The sequence below is a fragment of the Scyliorhinus torazame genome, chromosome 13 (assembly GCF_047496885.1).
Source record: "Scyliorhinus torazame isolate Kashiwa2021f chromosome 13, sScyTor2.1, whole genome shotgun sequence".
In the NCBI taxonomy this organism is placed as follows: domain Eukaryota; kingdom Metazoa; phylum Chordata; class Chondrichthyes; order Carcharhiniformes; family Scyliorhinidae; genus Scyliorhinus; species Scyliorhinus torazame.
Genome location: NC_092719.1, coordinates 39,106,569 through 39,124,839, shown reverse-complemented (window position 1 = coordinate 39,124,839; position 18,271 = coordinate 39,106,569). Strand labels below are relative to the sequence as shown.

The 18,271-nt window shown below is 45.7% G+C and overlaps 1 protein-coding gene across 1 annotated transcript in view; it reads right to left on the bottom strand.

Moving 5' to 3' along the window:
- Window positions 1–18,271, bottom strand: part of LOC140387798 (cadherin-related family member 4-like) — a 55,744-nt gene that overhangs the window by 17,520 nt on the left and 19,953 nt on the right. The window contains exons 8-10 of the mRNA XM_072470925.1: window positions 16,206–16,450; window positions 14,746–14,876; window positions 6,356–6,416 (exon numbers count right to left, since the gene is read on the bottom strand). Coding sequence (XP_072327026.1) covers window positions 6,356–6,416; window positions 14,746–14,876; window positions 16,206–16,450 — 437 coding nt within the window. The remainder of the gene's footprint in view (window positions 1–6,355; window positions 6,417–14,745; window positions 14,877–16,205; window positions 16,451–18,271) is intronic.

The window sequence follows — 18,271 nt, the reverse complement described above, 5'->3', positions numbered from 1 at the left end:
GAGGCTTTTAAGGCCTTTTACGAGGAACTGTATAGGTCCCAGCCCATAGAGGGAAAAGAGGGGATGCGGCGATTCTTGGATCAGTTATAGAATCATAGAATCATAGAAGTTAGCAGCATGGAAACAGGCTCTTCGGCCCAACCAGTCCATGCCGCCCAGTTTTTACCATTAAGCTAGTCCCAGTTGCCCGCACTTGGCCCATAACCCTCTATACCCATCTTACCCATGTAACTATCTAAATGCTTTTTAAAAGACACAATTGTACCCGCCTCTACTACTACCTCTGGCAGCACATTCCAGACACTCACTACCCTCTGAGTGAAGAAATTGCCCCTCTGGGCCCTTCTGAATCTCTCCCCTCTCACCTTAAACCTATGCCCTCTAGTTTTAGACTCCCCTACCTTTGGGAAAAGATGTTGACTATCTACCTTATCTATGCCCCTCATTATTTTATAGACCTCTATAAGATCACCCCTAAGCCTCCTACGCTCCAGGGAAAAAAGTCCCAGTCTATCCAGCCTCTCCTTATAACTCAAACCATCAAGTCCCGGTAACATCCTAGTAAATCTTTTCTGCACTCTTTCTAGTTTAATAATATCCTTTCTATAATAGGGTGACCAGAACTGCACACAGTATTCCACGTGTGGCCGTACCAATGTCTTGTACAACTTCAACAAGACGTCCCAACTCCTGTATTCAATGTTCTGACCAATGAAACCAAGCATGCCGAAAGCCTTCTTCACCACCCTGTCCACCTGCGACTCCACCTTCAAGGAGCTATGAACCTGTACTCCTAGATCTCTTTGTTCAATAACTCTCCCCAACGCCATACCATTAACTGAGTAGGTCCTGGCCTGATTCGATCTGCCAAAATGCATCACCTCACATTTATCTAAATTAAACTCCATCTGCCATTCGTTGAGGTTCCCAAGGGTGGAGGTGCAGGAGGTGGCTGGTCTGGGGGTGCCAATTGGGGTGGAGGAGCTGGTTAAAGGACTGGGGAGCATACAGGCAGGGAAGGCCCCGGGGCTGGATGGGTTCCCGGTGGAGTTCTACAGGAAGTATGTAGACCTGTTAGCCCCGTTGCTGGTAAGGACCTTCAATGAATCAAGGGAGGGGGGGACCCTGCCCCCGACAATGTCGGAGGCGACGATCTCTTTGATCTTAAAGCGGGATAAGGACCCACTGCAATGTGGGTCATATAGACCGATCTCGCTCCTTAATGTAGATGCTAAGTTGCTGGCAAAAATGTTGGCCATGAGGATTGAGGACTGTGTTCCGGGGGTGAGTCACGAGGACCAGACGGGATTAATAAAGGGTAGGCAGTTAAACACTAATGTGCGAAGGCTCTTGAATGTGATAATGATGCCATCGGTGGAGGGAGAAGCGGAGATAGTGACAGCCATGGACGCAGAGAAAGCCTTTGATCGGGTAGAGTGGGAGTATCTCTGGGAAGTGTTGAGGAGGTTTGGGTTTGGGGGAGGGTTTATTAGTTGGGTTAAGCTCCTGTATAAAGCACCGGTGGCGAGTGTGGTCACGAACCGGCGGAGGTCGGCGTATTTCCGGCTGTATCGAGGGACGAGGCAGGGGTGCCCCCTGTCCCCTCTGCTGTTCGCATTAGCAATTGAACCTTTGGCCATGGCGTTACGGGAGTCGGGGAAATGGAAGGGGGGGGTTCGAGGGGGAGAGGAACATCGAGTGTCGCTGTATGCAGACGACCTGTTGCTGTATGTGACGGATCCAGTGGAGGGGATGGTTGAGGTAATGCAGATCCTACGGGAGTTTGGAGACTTTTCGGGCTATAAGCTCAATGTGGGAAAGAGTGAGCTCTTTGTGATCCATCCGGGGGACCAGGGAAGAGGGATAGAGGACCTACCGTTGAGGAGGGCGGAAAGGAGCTTTCAGGTGCATGCAAGTGAGGGCGTTTGTGAGGCGGCAGGTGAGGGAATTTCCGCTACTCCCGGCACAGGCGATTCAAGATAGGGTGATCTCGGGCGTATGGGTCGGGGAGGGCAAGGTGTCGGCGATATACCAGGAGATGAAAGAAGAGGGGGAGGCTTTGGTAGAGGAGCTGAAGGGTAAATGGGAGGAGGAATTGGGGGAGGAGATTGAGGAGGGGCTATGGGCCGATGCCCTAAGTAGGGTTAATTCCTCTTCCTCGTGTGCCAGGCGTAGCCTGATACAATTTAAGGTGGTTCATAGAGCGCATATGACGGGGGCGAGGCTGAGTAGATTCTTTGGGGTGGAGGACAGATGTGGGAGGTGCTCAGGAAGTCCGGCGAACCATGTCCATATGTTTTGGTCATGCCCGGCACTGGAGGGGTTCTGGAGGGGAGTGGCGGGAACAATATCTAAGGTGGTGAAAGTCCGGGTCAAGCAAGCTGGGGGTTAGCACTATTTGGAGTAGTGGGCGAGCCGGGAGTGCAGGAGGCGAAAGAGGCCGGCATTCTGGCCTTTGCGTCCCTAGTAGCCCGGCGAAGGATCTTGCTAATGTGGAAGGAGGCGAAGCCCCCCAGTGTGGAGGCCTGGATAAATGATATGGCAGGGTTTATTAAGTTAGAGACGATAAAGTTTGCCTTGAGAGGGTCTGCGCAGGGGTTCTACAGGCGGTGGCAACCGTTCCTAGATCATCTCGCGGAGCGTTAGATGAAGGTCGGACAGCAGCAACAGCAACCCAGAGGTGGGGGGGGGACATCGTTCGTGGGGGGGGGGGGGGAAGGGGGTGTTCCTGTGGGGGGCATGTGAGCAAGAAAGCACATGAATGATCCCGAAACTGACATGTACGGGAAGAATCCAATGTACAAAGTTCTGTATTTTATTGACTTGCCATGTTCATGTCTTGCCACGCGAGTTCTTTTTCTTTTCTTTGTTACGGGGGGCGGGGGGGCGGGGGGGGGGGGGCTTTGTTTGTAAGGTGGAAAATATTGTTATTGAAAAATTCTTAATAAAAATATATTTTTAAAAAGATAAAATGTGGGAAACTGCTGCCGTAACTCAGGTCACTTCATTGATGATCGAGATGCTTACAGGCATCTTGGAAGCAGAATTTAAAAAACAGCGGCAGGCTACCTCCAAGGACATCCATATCTCAATAGAGGTGGTCCTAGCTCCAATTCGATCAGTGCTGGCGAAAACGGACGAAAGGGTCAAGGGGCATGGCACAGTGTTACAGGGTTTGGAGGCAGCTCTCTCAATGTTGAGTGATCGGATTGTCTCTTTGGAGGCTGAGATTGCTATTTTCAAGGATTCAGACTTGCCAGTGCCACCGATGGGGTGTAAAGGTGGATGTCCTCACCTTTGCCTCATTGATAGCTTGGAGGTGAATTCTGCTAAGGTGGAGTTCTCCTACTCCGCCCAGTGCCTCGGCATGGTTGGGAGATATAATTGAATTCCTATACCTAGAGAAGCTTAAGTGCATCATTAGAAGTTTGGTGGAAGGGTTCTATTTCAGATGGCAGTCATTTATTTCATTTTTCAGAGAGCTGGTCACCGTCAGCTGTTAGGGGGGGTTATTAGTCTGTAGTTAGTTACAGGGGGATGGGAAAGGGGTTTCTTTTCTGTTTAATTTTTTGAAGGTGATATTCATGTGCTGTACATTTATGTATTTGTTGGTTAATGTGGATTTACTTTGGAATAATGAAAAAATATTTTTTGCAATAAAAATATTTCTAGAAATATTTAATTAATTCACTGAAGGACTTGTCTCCTCGTTTTGCTGGGTGAACAAGATTCTGCATAAATGTTTTACGGTCAACTGAGCTGAGAAATGGCAGCAAGATGGCACAGTGGTTAGCATTGGTGCCTCACGGCGCCGAGGTCCCAGGTTCGATCCCGGCTCTGGGTCATTGTTCGTGTGGAGTTTGCACATTCTCCCCGTGTCTGCGTGGGTTTCGCCCCCACAACCCAAATATGTGCAGGTTAAGTGAATTGGCCACATTAAATTGCCCCTTAATTGGGAAAAATGAATTGGGTACTCTAGATTTCTGGGGGAAAAAACTGAGCTGAGAAATGTTGCAACCTTTAGGTCCTTCAGTGTCTGATTATCCATTGAAAACAATTGGACTCTTTCTTCATGTGAATTCCGTGTTTCATAATTCTCATCAAACGTGTCCATGGTTCCCATCTTTCCAGCCATTATTGGTTCCCGGCTCCCGAGTCTGCTCTTCCTCCCTTCCGACTGTGTTGGAATGTATGGCACAGACAATGCCTGAACAAGCAAGAGGAAATCTTTCCCCTTCACGCCTGAGTATTTTGACTTTTCTCCTGAGTGTGGCCTGCGCAGAGTCAGCAGACTTCGATATCAGTATAGCTTCGGCATGAGTGAAGTTGCTGCGAAGCAGACCCCACTCACTTCAACGCAAGCAAGTCTTCCCTGACGGTCAGTCTTCTTACTCACAGTTGCTGTCAAAAGCTTTTGTTGAACTTTCACATCGGCGGCAATGCATGTGTGCGAGTCTGGTCCCGGGAATCTTCCATTGAACCCAATGCCATCCCACAATTAGTTGATAAAAATCTTCTTTCCAGCAGTTTTTCCTGCTACATCCTCATTGCCTGTTTTCTCTCCTGTTGCCGCAAAGAGAAAAGGTATGGAGACGCCCACACGATTAGAGGTTTATTAAGGGTGTTCCTCATACAAACAAGATGGAGATCTGCCCAAAGCCTGTGCAAACACTCTGCTGACGTAACTGCATGTCACAAGATGCAGACCTAACAAGAGTGCATTCCAAGATACATAACACCGGCTCATGTTCAAATCCCTCCAACGCGTCAACCTTTCCCAAATTTGAAAACTTCTCCAGGGCTACAAATCTCTAAGAATTCTGTGCTCATCAAACTCTGGCCTCCTGTGTATCACCCAATTCCCTTACCTTGTCATAAGGACAAAGCTTCCTTGAACCTCTCGACTTCTCTCTCCTCTGTTAACATGCTTCCTGAAATTATCTCTTTAACCAGGTTTGTGATCACCTGTTGTATTATCCCCTTATCTCCTGGTGTAACTCAATTCAATTGTGTTTGATAACACTCCAGTGATGTGACTTACATTTTTCTAACTTAAAGGCATCGGGCGGGATTTTCTGACCATTTACGCTGGAGGGATCTTACAGTCCCGGCGATGGCACACTAAGTGCAAACTCGACCCAATGGGAGAGGGAGGCACTCTCACAAAGTCTTACTTTGCCATCTCGACAAGAATTCATTAAAAGAGGTGAATAGGAGTGATCATTGGTCATTAACTGAAAGTATTGATCATTTACAGAAAACATTAACTCCTCGTGTGGCTGCAGTGAAGCCACTCTGCTTTGTTTTAAATTGAAACAAAATACACAAAAGTTAAAGTACACATTCTCAATGGGTTTTACAGGGACTGAAGACAATTCAACCCATTGTCTTTCCAAGTCGTAAACATATCCATGGACCTCAGGAGGAGAACATTATGGACTGTTTAAAATAAAAATGCCCACTATTCCGACCGCTCAACTTCCATTACACAATTCCATTCAATGAAAAATCTTATGTGATCTATTTCCCTTATTCGCACGGCTTGACACTATGTCCACCTATTTGTGGGAAGGTTTATTTAATTTTTGATCAGCTGTAAAAAGGATAGTTGCTGAATGTAACTGGATCCTGCTCCAAATTCCACTCTCCCAACCCAGTTATTATTGCTGTAAAGGCCCAAAGTCCCTCAAATTGGGAAAGGCTTAAGAGGAGTGGTTTTGTTAGCTAACAGATGAAGATGTGTACAACATTTGGCAAGGAAAGAACCCAATAATGGTGATTGTGATACCCCCCATGAGGACCACGGCGAATCACTCATCGATCTCCCCGTGAGACTCGTGGAGTACAGGTTCCCATGGTAACGGGCCGAAGTGGGACTCGTTACCGAGCCCTTTAAATGCCGTCCCAGACTCGCACCGGGTGCCTGTTAGCTCCGGCCTGGGCCGCAGGTACAGCTTCACTTTCAAGTTTAGAATAAATCTATTTAAACTTTCATTTTCTTGTCTCTTGGATTACTACAGTGATATAAACAGATTATTCAAAGTATGAACAGAGAACTAGAGCATGTAAGTATAACCTATACTGATCCTCAAATGAGATGAGAAGATTTTTATTCTCATGGTAGGAAACCATAAATCCCCATTAAATGTGAATGGTATTACTAAATTGCAAAGTTAATATTAGATGTGCTTGATGTAGAGATCAGCATAGATAGAGATTCCCTCTGTGTACGAAATTTTGCAAAGTCAAATAATAATTGCATACTGAAAGTTTTGCCACTTGATCCCTGGCATGCAGGAGACATCTTCCTTTAATGTAGAGAAATTAGTGCATCTGACCGCGTTTAGAACATTACCTCATCTGGAGGCAGAGACTGTCTTAGGATAGATCTTGGCTGGTTTGTGACTGATTGAGTCCTGAAATACAAAACCTCATTGAGCATTCCCAACTCGTAACAAATGTTTCGGAGAAGACATAAAGGTTAGATGGTACGTCTTTCACCATCTAATAGTTTAGTTCAGACTGATAATCTAAAACATCACATGCTCTTTACATAAATCACTGAAAATGTCAAGCCAGGTTAAAAGACTGTCACAAAACATATAGAGCCCTCCAGTTTAGAAAGAAAAACATAGAACACAAAAGTAGTGAGGTTTTGCCTTTGTCCAGAGAATTTGGTTGAGTATAATAACCAGAGTAAAATTCAGTCGGAGGGTGAGGTAATGGGATTAGAAATGATCCTGAGATTAAAATGGAGAAATATTGGATATTGGACAGAATGAAGTATTGAAGAGGATGTAGGGTCACATCAGCTGAAAGCTAGGCATAAAGTATTGCTCATTTTTTGTTACAGTTTAACTCTGTACCCAATTAAATCTGATTTATGTTATTCTCATACCTGTAATTATATAATAAAATCATTCATGAAAAGCTATCAGCCGAAGCATTTTCTTTCTGAGTTGATTCTCCAGAGGCTCAAAGCGAGCAGATATTTGATTCTATTGATGGAGACAAGGTAATGCTGCAACTGGAATGGGGGGCAAACCTTTACGAAATGCACATGTTCACGCTGATATACATATGCATGAGCCCTATCTATTGTTTTTTTAAATAGACTCAATATATAATGCACATCAATAAAGCTTTCAGAATTTGGGCACAATCTACTGGCCACGTTGCGCCCTAAAGATCCTCTTCCGGGATCTTCCCAGCTTGGCACTGCCAGCTGGCAGGGACACTGCCAGGGTGTCAGGCTGTCAGTGCCAAGGATCCAAGCTGGCATTTTTACCACAATGGGGATCAGGCCTGGGGGTGCACGATGTGGGTGCGGGGGGCCTGAAGACCCCCTTATAGTTGAGCTGGGGCTTTACAGGGGGTCGTATCAGCGGGGGGTGGGGGGGGGGGGGGTAATCGGGATGCCATTTATAAATGGCGGCCCAAACTCTCGCTGCACCGAGTTCCAGCGAGCGGAACTCCTCAGCGCAGGAAATGGGATTAAGTGTGACCCTGGCCTCTGCCTCCACTGAGGCCACAGATAGAACCAGAATCCCGGTAGACAGCATGGCGTATCTCATGTTGCGAGCACCAGGAAGCACACAGCTAAACGCGCTCATTATGGGACTCTGTTCCCATTCAGTTCGATCGTGACCTTTGTCCTTGTGTTCCTTCAAATAATTTTGAAGAATTTTGAAAAGGGAAAAATGTTCCATCACTGTGGCTGACTGAATGCTGCTACTGTATCAGAGGAAATTAGACATATTTTGCACGCACAGATTGCAGAATCTAATTGCAGTTCACAAAATTACAGCGCTGGGGGGAAATGTTCAAGGACATGAAAGATTAATCATAATGATAATAATAATCGCTTATTGTCACAAAGACTAGTTAGATTTTCATTAACAAGCCTTTTCTTCACACAAGCTGGACATTACAAGGGAAAATAATTCAAATGCACAATGAAGTGAAAGTTGGAAAATCTTTGATAATTTTGCACATTGGTGTGTTTGTGGAAATTTGTTTTGCAAGGATCCATTTTATGTTTTCTTTTTGTTTATTAATGTAGGTTAATATACTCAAGTTCACTTGCAACCTCTTGTATATTGGTTCTCCAGATAATCTGCAAGCAACAATCAAAGTCAGGAAATCCAAAGTTATGGGCCAGGATGTAGAGACTCCACCTTTCATCACCATCAGCAACCTCACTCTGGAGGTTGTCGACAGCTTCACAAATCTTGGATGAAGAATTTCCAGCAACCTGTCCCTTGATGTCAAAATCAGAACCAGGATTTCCAAGGCCACAGCTGTGCTGTCAAAGTTAAGAAATGGAGCGTGGACTGACAGCCAGACTAACTGAAAATACACAGCTCTATGTGTACCCAGGTTTGTGTTCCGAACACCCTCCGGTACAATAGCGAGGCATGGATAACTTGTGCAAATGAAGAAAAGCAGCTCAACAGCTTCCACCTCTGCTACCTCTGATGAATAGTGGGCACTTTCTGTCAAGATGAACGTGGAAGTACACAAGTGTGCAGGGATCCCCAGCATGTTTTCCCTCAAGTTAGCAGAGAGTCGTTGACTGTGCCACGTGGGCCGAATGTATGACAACCACCTGACCAAAGATATGCTCTATGGCAAGCTTGCCATTGACATGAAACTAACAGGTCACCCACATCTACAATAAAAAGATGCCTGTAAATGAATCCTTAGGTTGACCAGGATCAGAGATGTTGGACAGGATTCTCCGTTGTCCGACGCCGATATCATCATCGGCGATCGGGCAGAGAATCCATTCCATGGCCTCCGGCGCCGGTTTGGCACCGGTCAGCCATGCTCTGCCCCCATGGAAGTGGTGTAATCGCGTCGCGCACCAGACGCCATTGGAACGGCGTTGGCGCGTCACCGGAAGGTCCTCCCACGATGCACCTCCCCCGATGGGCCGAGTGCCCGACCGCGAGGCTGATGTGTCGTCTCAGCGGGCAGTAACCTGGCGTGGCGGCTGCGTACTGTGTCCAGCGCCACCACACTCAGTCAGGAGCCATGCCGTTGGCTAGGGGGGGCTTCCGCGAGGGCTGGGGGTATTGGTAGGGGATGACCAGGGGGTGGCCGGTGGGGTCGCGGATGGCAGGTCGGGTCCGCACACGGGCAGAGCCATGTTGTATGGTGCGACCACTGCAGGTCATCGCCGTGTGCATGCGTGGCCACGGAGCTGGCCATTCTCTAGCCGTCTTCGACGTGGGAGCCGGGTGTTTCACCCGGCGCTGCTGCTGGCCCTGCAAGAGAAATGACCAGATGTGGAAAAGTCTGCTTGAAGAAAAAAAAGCGCCTGCAATCTCGGCACAACGCTATTCATGTGTGCCAGCTGTAAAAGTGACTCATGAATCAACATCTATAGTCACAACTGGTGATGTTTCATACAGAAGTGAAAGACTTCTGGGAGAAGTCCATTGCCTCCCAAGATGGATGGACATCACCAAAGGTTTGGAATTGTCCTTTGTCGAAGTGGGTGTAAAATGCATTGCTGGTGCTAATGATAGCTAATGTCCACAGCACAAAGTACTTGAAAAGGGGAAATTAGTGCAAGTTCAACTTCTTGATTCACTAATGAGCAATCGGATTCAGATAAAATTTTCAAAATAAACTAATCACAACCGTAGTGAAATGTAGTTATAAAAAAAACACATCCAGAGGACATATTTTGCCACCGTCACACAGCACTGAAACAAAATGGCAGACTAACCTTTTGGAGGACTGAATATCTTTTGAAAGTTGCATGTCTGTTGACTACTAAAAATAATTTTCTTCAACAGCATTGGGAATTTTGGGTGTGGGCTGTCTAATACTTGCTGGAAATGATTTTCCATGGTTTCCTGATTATCTCTGCTTTTGGCAAGAATTATCCCGTGCAGCATCCACTTTCTCTGGGACAATCCCGTTATGACTTCGGAGTGGATGGCTTCTAAATGTACCCAGCCATCTTCTTTGTCTAATCCATTTGGGAATGGTATGTTGTGCTATAATTCTGAACACTCTTGCCAGGCTATTCTGTAGGGTTCCCTAAACTATCTAAGCTTGACTCCAGAACCCAGGATGGTCTGTTGAATAACATTGAATAAAAGGCTTTATTGAACCTGCGGTGAGCGTCTGTTCTTGGTTTACAATGTGACCTCATTACCCAGGATGTAAGAAGATAACCCCTATCTCTGAGCATCAGGATGCAATTGTTGAGTAATGCTCTTTGATTGGGAGGGAACCAAAGAAAGATGGCAGCTTCCATGGTAGCATACATTCAGAAGCAGAAGGAAATGGTTGGCCCCCTCATATACAAACATTTCACAAAACCCTTCTAGTTGATTTAATTTTACCCAGAAAAATTCAGTAAAATAAAAATTAAGGGCATTTGATACCAGATCATCCGCTGACAAGGTGGTGGCTCTCATGGAAAGAGGCTGCGGGACTACTGCCAAGAGTGCCTCCCTTATTGAGGCCGGGAACTCAGCCTTTTCACTTATCGCCCCGATGAAAAGTTATCAAACTTGCCTTGGTTCACTCGGAACTTAATTTCTTAATTCTTAATTCGTACTTAATTCTTAATTATGTTAAACCCATTAAAACCTTTTAAAAGAAAAACTGCTGATTCACTGGAAAACTCAAACAGTGTTCTCATCTCTGGGTTTCAGCACAGCAGGCAGCATCACTACCTTTAGAGATGATGTGGCGTTGCCGGCGTTGGACTGGGGTGAGCACAGTAAGAAGTCTTACAACACCAGGTTAAAGTCCAACAGGTTTGTTTCAAACACTAGCTTTCGGAGCACTGCTCCTCCTGAAAGCTCGTATTTGAAACAAACCTGTTGGACATTAACCTGGTGTTGTAAGACTTCTTACTGTACCTTTAGAGAGGCAGTGTTTCCCGAGGTGAGAATTAAGGAAAATACTGGAGAGAGCAATACCACAGCCACCTTCCTCCGCGTACGTTCAGATGGAGCATTTTTAAGAAACAAAGACATCCCATTTTACTTTTCTTTCCAATTCTCTGCTCTGCCTGAAGTGGGGTGGGTTGGAGGAGGAAAGTCCAGGCCCAAATTTTAGACACTAAGAATAAAATAGTGAGTCACAAACGTTCTGATTTTTTTTTTCATTTGAAGCCATGTTGAGTGATTTGGGAGGAAAAGCTACCGGATGACCAGATTATTCAATTACAAGATGATGAATATGAGAGAAAAGAATAAAGTAATGTTTTGCAGGAGGAAGTGCTGACAGACGAAAAGGCTTGTTAATAAGAATATATTATAGAGCACCAACTCCGACTGAATAATAGCATTTCAGAATTTACTTCTCACTCATCAACTCACAAGGACAGGGCAGTCAGGCAGCTGGGGAGAAAGGAACAGTCGTTCAGGGAATGAACTCTGCTTTGTGGCTGAGGAATGCTCATTTCCTCATGTTTCTGTCAATGCTGGTCAGGTGTCTACTGGCAATCATGAAGAAGAAGGCCTTTCATCTTGCTCCACTTACACTTTTGTTTTATTCGTTCATGGGATGTGGGTGTCACTGGCTGGGCCTGTATTTACCGCCCATCCATAATTGCCCTGAACTAAATGGTTTGCTGTGGATTTGGAGTCACATGTAGTCTGGACTAAGTAAGGGCAGATATCCTTCCCTAAACAGATGGGTGTTTAGTGACAATTGTTTCAAGGTCATCATTAGACTTTTAATTCCAGATTTTTATGGAGTTAAAATTTCAACACCTGCTCTGGTGAGATTTGAACCCGGGTACGCGGAGCATTACCTTGGGTCTTTGATTACTCGTCCAGTGAAAACACCACTAGGCCATTGTCTTGCCACATTGAAAGATGTGAAACAGAAAAGCAACAAGGACCCGGAAGGCACAGAAAGGTCTGTGCTCTTTTTTATTTTGCCAGATCCTCCAATGGAGCTCCTGAGCTCATGTTATTCTGGCTGCAGTTTCTAGACAACAGCCAGGAGGTTATTACAAATCCATTGTTAAGGAAGTAACAACAGGACTTTTGGAAAGTCAAAACTCAATCCATCAGAGTCTGGTTTTGCCAGAGTTCTTCAAAGATGTAACAAGCCAAGTGGATAATATGGATCCTGTAGATGTAGTATACCTGAACAAGGTGCCACACAAAAGGTTAATATACAAGGTAAGATCACATGGTATATGGGGTCATTTATTAGTTTGGTTAGAAGACTGGCTAACCAACAAAAGGCAGAGTCAGGATAAATAGGTGTATTTTGGCATATTTGGCATATATTTTGGCGCATGCGCGGAGGTTCTCTTCTCCGCGTCGGCCATGGCGGAGCCCTACAGGAGCCGGGGAGGAAGAAGGAAGTGCCCCCATGGAACAGGCCCGCCAGCAGATCAGTGGGCCCTGATCGTGGGCCAGGCCACCGTGGGTGCCCCCCCCTCTGGGGTTGGATCCTACCGCGCCCCCCAGAGGACCGCCCCCGCCGACGTACCTGCCAGGTCCCGCCGTGTGGGACCATGCGTAACCCACGCCGGCGGGACTTGCCAAAAACGGGCGTGAATCCCTCCACCGCCCAAAAAAAAACGGCGCTGGAGAATATGGCAGCCGGCGTCGGGGCGGGATTCGCGCCGCCCCCCGGGGATTCTCCGACCCGGCGGGGGGTCGGAGAATCCCGCTCTATGGCTAAAGGAATAAAGTATAAATGTAGGGAAGTGTTGCTACAACTGTACAAGGCATTGGTGAGACTGTGTACAGTTTTGGTTCCCTTATTTGAGGAGGGATGCATTAGAGGCAGTTGAGAGGAGGTTCACTAGATTAATTCCAGAGATGAGGGGCTGGATTCTCCGTTACGCCAGCAGCGCACCCATGCCCAGCGATTTCCCGATGGTATAGGGCTGTCCACAATGGGGAAATTCGCTGCCGGCGGAGGTGCACATGGACGGATAGTCCCACCCCAGGGGTTTGTCTTGTGGAGAGAGATTGAGCAGGTTAGGCCTATACTCTCTCGAGTTTAGAATAATGAGAGGAGATCTAATATGATATGATGTGGAGATGCCGGCGTTGGACTGGGATGAGCACAGTAAGAAGTCTTACAACACCAGGTTAAAGTCCAACAGGTTTGTTTCAAACACTAGCTTTCGGAGCACTGCTCCTTCCTCAGGTGAATGAAGTGGTATGTTCCAGAAACATATATATAGACAAATTCAAAGGTGCAAGACAATGCTTAGAATGCGAGCATTTGCAGGTAATTAAGTGTTTACATATCCAGAGATAGGGGTAACCCCAGGTTAAAGAGGTGTGAACTGTCTCAAGCCAGGACAGTTGGTAGGATTTCGCAAGCCCAGGCCAGATGGTGGGGGGTGAATGTAATGCGACATGAATCCCTGGTCCCGGTTGAGGCCGCACTCATGTGTGCGGAACTTGGCTATAAGTTTATGCTTGGTGATTCTGCGTTGTCGTGGGTCCTGAAGGCCGCCTTGGAGAACGCTTACCCGGAGATCTGAGGCTGAATGCCCTTGACTGCTGAAGTGTTCCCCGACTGGAAGGGAACATTCCTGCCTGGTGATTGTCTGGAGAAGTTAGAACATGAGGGACCCCCTTATCTTAAAACTATGACTTCTCGTTCTAGACTGCACCACATGAGAAAGCATCCACTCTACATCTACTTTGGCAATACCTGACAATCACCAGGCAGGAATATTCCCTTCCAGTCGGCGAACACTTCAGCAGTCAAGGGCATTCAGCCTCTGATCTCCGGGTAAGCGTTCTCCGAGGCGGCCTTCAGGACGCGCGACAACGCAGAATCGCCGAGCAGAAACCTATAGCCAAGTTCCGCACACATGAGTGCGGCCTCAACCGGGACCTGGTATTCATGTCGCATTACATTCATCCCCCACCATCTTGCCTGGGCTTACGAAATCCTACCAACTGTCCTGGCTTGGGACAATTCACACCTCTTTAACCTGGGGTTACCCCTATCTCTGGATATGTAAACACTTAATTACCTGCAAATGCTCGCATTCTAAACATTGTCTTGCATCTTTGAATTTGTCTATATATATGTTTCTCGAACATACCTCTTCATTCACCTGAGGAAGGAGCAGCGCTCCGAAAGCTAGTGTTTGAAACAAACCTGTTGGACTTTAACCTGGTGTTGTAAGACTTCTTACTGTATTATAAGATGATAAAAGGTATTGCCAAAGTAGATGTAGAGTGGATGCTTTCTCATGTGGGGCAATCTAGAACGAGAAGTCATAGTTTTAAGATAAGGGGTCCCTCATGTTCTAACTTCTCCAGCCAGGGGCAACAATCGTGCCTGCACTGTCAAGTTCTATCAAATTCTTGGTGGACTCAGGTCATGTCGCATCCAGCTGAGAAAAAGAGGATCCTGGTGTGAAATGGGGTACAGGTCAGTACTCAGTCCACACAGGGTACAGAAGAGAACGCTTCAGTCATAGACAACTGGGTTAAACAAACCATGTAAAGTTAATGCAGTACAATGATGACTGACACATGGCTTTCGACTGATTGGACTGATTTGATAGCAGCAATTTCCCTGCAAAATTCAACAGATCTGACAAATGATTACACTCCAAATGTTAACCTATTTTTGTCTTTTAGATGCTGTGCATTTCCAACTTTCTCTGTTTTCATTCATTCCAGCCTATCAAGTTTATTGAATGAATAATACAATTCAAAAATGCCCAGACAATCCAAAATGTTGTACTCCTGAAAGAAAGTGTAACAGTCCAATACCTACCGTTGATAGCACACCCAGGCAATGCCAGAAACGAGGACCGCCGCCACAGCTCCGGCAAGAGTCAGCACCGCAGTGAACCATTTCTCTGGACTCCAGTAAAAGGAGGTTAATGTTAACACATGAGTAGTGAACTGAGGAAAAGAGGACAAATATCAATTAGTCTGAATCCAATTAGGAATCATGGCATAAATCCTTCACCAAAGCAACATCCATCAATCGTTCCCAAACTTTCAAATTCTAATGTAAGAAGCAGAAATGAATTGAGAGACAGAATAATCAAAGTGAGGGAACCTGCATTCTTACAAAATGGTCCAAGTTAAGTCTTACCAAATGTCCTGACGCACTAGAATTATCTCAAATTAATTAGCTTTATTCATTTTCCTCAAATGTAAAAGTAAACGATGTTGAATATCACCCTGTTCCTATCTGCAGAGGAATCCAGAAATTATACTTTATTCAGGAGCTTGGACAGTATGATTTTAAAATGGTTGCCTGATTAATGCCCTCTAACGTGGTTATGCCAACCCCCAGTTTCCAGGAGGAATCGCTTGAAAAAGGTTCATCATCATATTCATGCAGTAAATACAGCTCTGCCAGGTTTAGTAATAACCAATGAATAAATTAGATGGAAAAAAACACACTTTGAAAAATTTGGGGATTTTGGAAACTGGAGTGATTTTAACACAATCCACCCAGTGAAAATCCAGGTCAGCAGGAAGTTAAAGACAGCCAGTGATAGTTAGTGCAAGGCCTCCCTGTGGTAGTGCACAAGTCTCCCTAGAATTACAGAAATTTCCAACATGCAAGGAGGCCATTCGGCCCATCATGTCTGTGATGGCTGACAAGGAGCTATCCAGCCTCATCCCTTTCTCCAGATCTTGGTTAGCACTGCTGCCTCAAGGCGCCAAGGAACTGGGTTCAACCCTGGCCCTGGATCACTGCTAGTGTGGTGTTTGCACATTCTCCCCGTGACAGAGTGGGTCTCACCCCCACAACACATATACGGTCATTTGTGCAATGAAGTTTAAAGTCCTCGTAATCTCTGCCTTATGAATCAGGAACAATTAGATGTGCAGTGTAGGTGGATTGGCCATGCTAAATTGTCCCGCAATTGGAAAAATTAGAAAATTAAATGAGTTCCAGAATATCATTACCCTCTGAGTGAAAACATTTCCCCTTGAATCACCTCTAAACCTATTACCCCTAAATCTATGCTCCTGATTATAGACCTCTCAACCGGAATAAGGCTTTCCTATCCATTCTATCTCGGCCCTTATTCCCTGTTCTCCTGTAATAGTCCACATAGTATCACAAATAAAGTTATGTTTTAAAATAATATGAACATGTTTCTAACAAAGTTATAGAATAATTATATTTGAATTCTGCATAGCTCCTTGCATCTCAACAATAATCATCCTTATCTGTTAATTGTTAAACCTATTACAAGGAGAAAGTGCTACCTCGGTACTGGTGGTAGTTGTAGGTTGGGTGGTTGTCCATGGCACCACATGTATCACCGCAGTTACTGTTGAAGTCAGTTGCTGATGTTTATCCCCACCAAACTCATCTGTCACTTGGATCAGCAGTGTGTACTCCCTGGGGTGCTCAATGCCTTGAAAGACGTCAAACTGAAATCTTTGAGTGGAGGCCACCTTTGCAGGATTGTTGTCTGGCCTCTGTAGTTCAAACAGGTTATCCGTGTTTGCTGCAGAATATTTACCAAAACATCGCACAGACATGAAAATTATGCATTTCCGGGATGGGATTTCTACTTGCTGCCCAGGTGTAAAACAGATCAGAAACCACCCAGTGTCCAGGGAAGTCAATGAAATATAAATTGTCACTTTCCAGAATAGGTGGCTGATCTACAATGACAGTTTCATGCCCAGTTGGCAAACTGGAAATCTATCCCATTATAACAAGATGTATCTAGGGTCCTATTTTTTCTTCAACAGAGCAGATGAGCCTCGTCCAGCCATCTCCTGCATCATCTAAGCTCATCACCCTAACTCCTTGATTGGAGTTGGCGATGATCCAGTAAATTACCCCATTGTTACAGTGTCCACAGGGTTTTGGGTTTGTGTCCCACACCAGAACTTGAGCACAAAGCCCAAGGCTGACAATCCTGTGCGGGACTGAAGGTGCTGTCTTTTCGGTGAGACCCTCTGCCTGCTCCGATGTAAAAGATTGTATGGCACTATTCTGAGGAGAGCAGGGTAGTTATCTCCAGTGTCCTGGCCAATGTCTGTCCCTCAATCAATTGAGAGATTAACTAAAATTCAAATAATGCCCAATCTTGTACACATTTCTACAATCTCCGGCTGATTGACCTACATTTTCGTGGAACTTGTCTTGGAATCAAGGTTAAAGAATGGTGTGACGTTACATTTGGTAAGGCAATTTTTGTGGAATTATGTCAGTTTCACATTGAAACATCAATAAGCATAAATGTTTTTGACATTTACGAGATACATTTGCTAAGACAATGGTCATCATGACATTGTTGTTTGTGGAGTTTACTACGTACAAATTGGCTGCTGCATTTCCTATATTACAATCACGACACTTCATAAAGTACTTCAATGGTTGTTAAGCACTTTGAGATTTCCAGTGGTCATGAAAGCACTAAATTAATAAAAGTCATTCTTTCTTACTGGCGCCAGCTTTCTCCGGGGCTCGCGATGGCCCGTTGATTCCCATGTCGGGCTAAAATCGGGATTTGCTTCAGGTCTCAGACCCATTGCGAGTCTCCCGGCCTGCTCCGCTGCCCATAAAGGGTTTCTCGCCCCATGCTGGATGCTTTTATCAGGTTTGAAGCCTGGTCAAGTGCTGCCTGTGTTGCTCTTGTGTGCCCCAGATGGGAGTCACGGGGGCGGGATTTGGTGCAAGTATTTAAAAATGGATTCCTGGTGGTTTGCAGCCTGAGTGGGGGGGGGGGGGGGTGGCACTGAGGGAGTACCCACCCTACAATTGCCTCCATGGGGCCAAGGGGAGGCCTTCATGGAAGGTGGGAGTCGGGGGTGGGGGTGGACTTCTGGGCTGGACAGGTTCAGATTGGGGGCATTTCCTGAGATGAGTGTTGTTTGGCTGCTCGTCCTATCTGCAGCCTTTAAACCCTTTAAACAGTCAGTTAGTATCTAGAAATTTAAGTTCCCACGTGATATAGTGAAAGTCTCCCCATCTGCAGCCTTAAACTCTTTAAACAGCCTGTCAATATCCAAAATGTTCTCTCATAATAAAGTGAAAGTGTCCCCATCTCTACCCCTAAACCCTTTAAGCAGTTTGTCGGTTTGCCAAGTTCAAGATCTGTGAGATGAAGATAAAATTTAATGTGATCTAAACCTTTGAAGTGGTTTACAGTCAATTTCATTTCCCTTAAAGTATGGGAGCCGGTTTGAATGCCTAGAAGGCTAAAAGCTTTGAACTGCATTGTTTACTTCAATTTCACACACCATTGCCCCTTAAAAGCTTTTTGATTGACTGGTTGAGGCAGTTTAAAGGGGAGATTAAGATTATTTATATAATT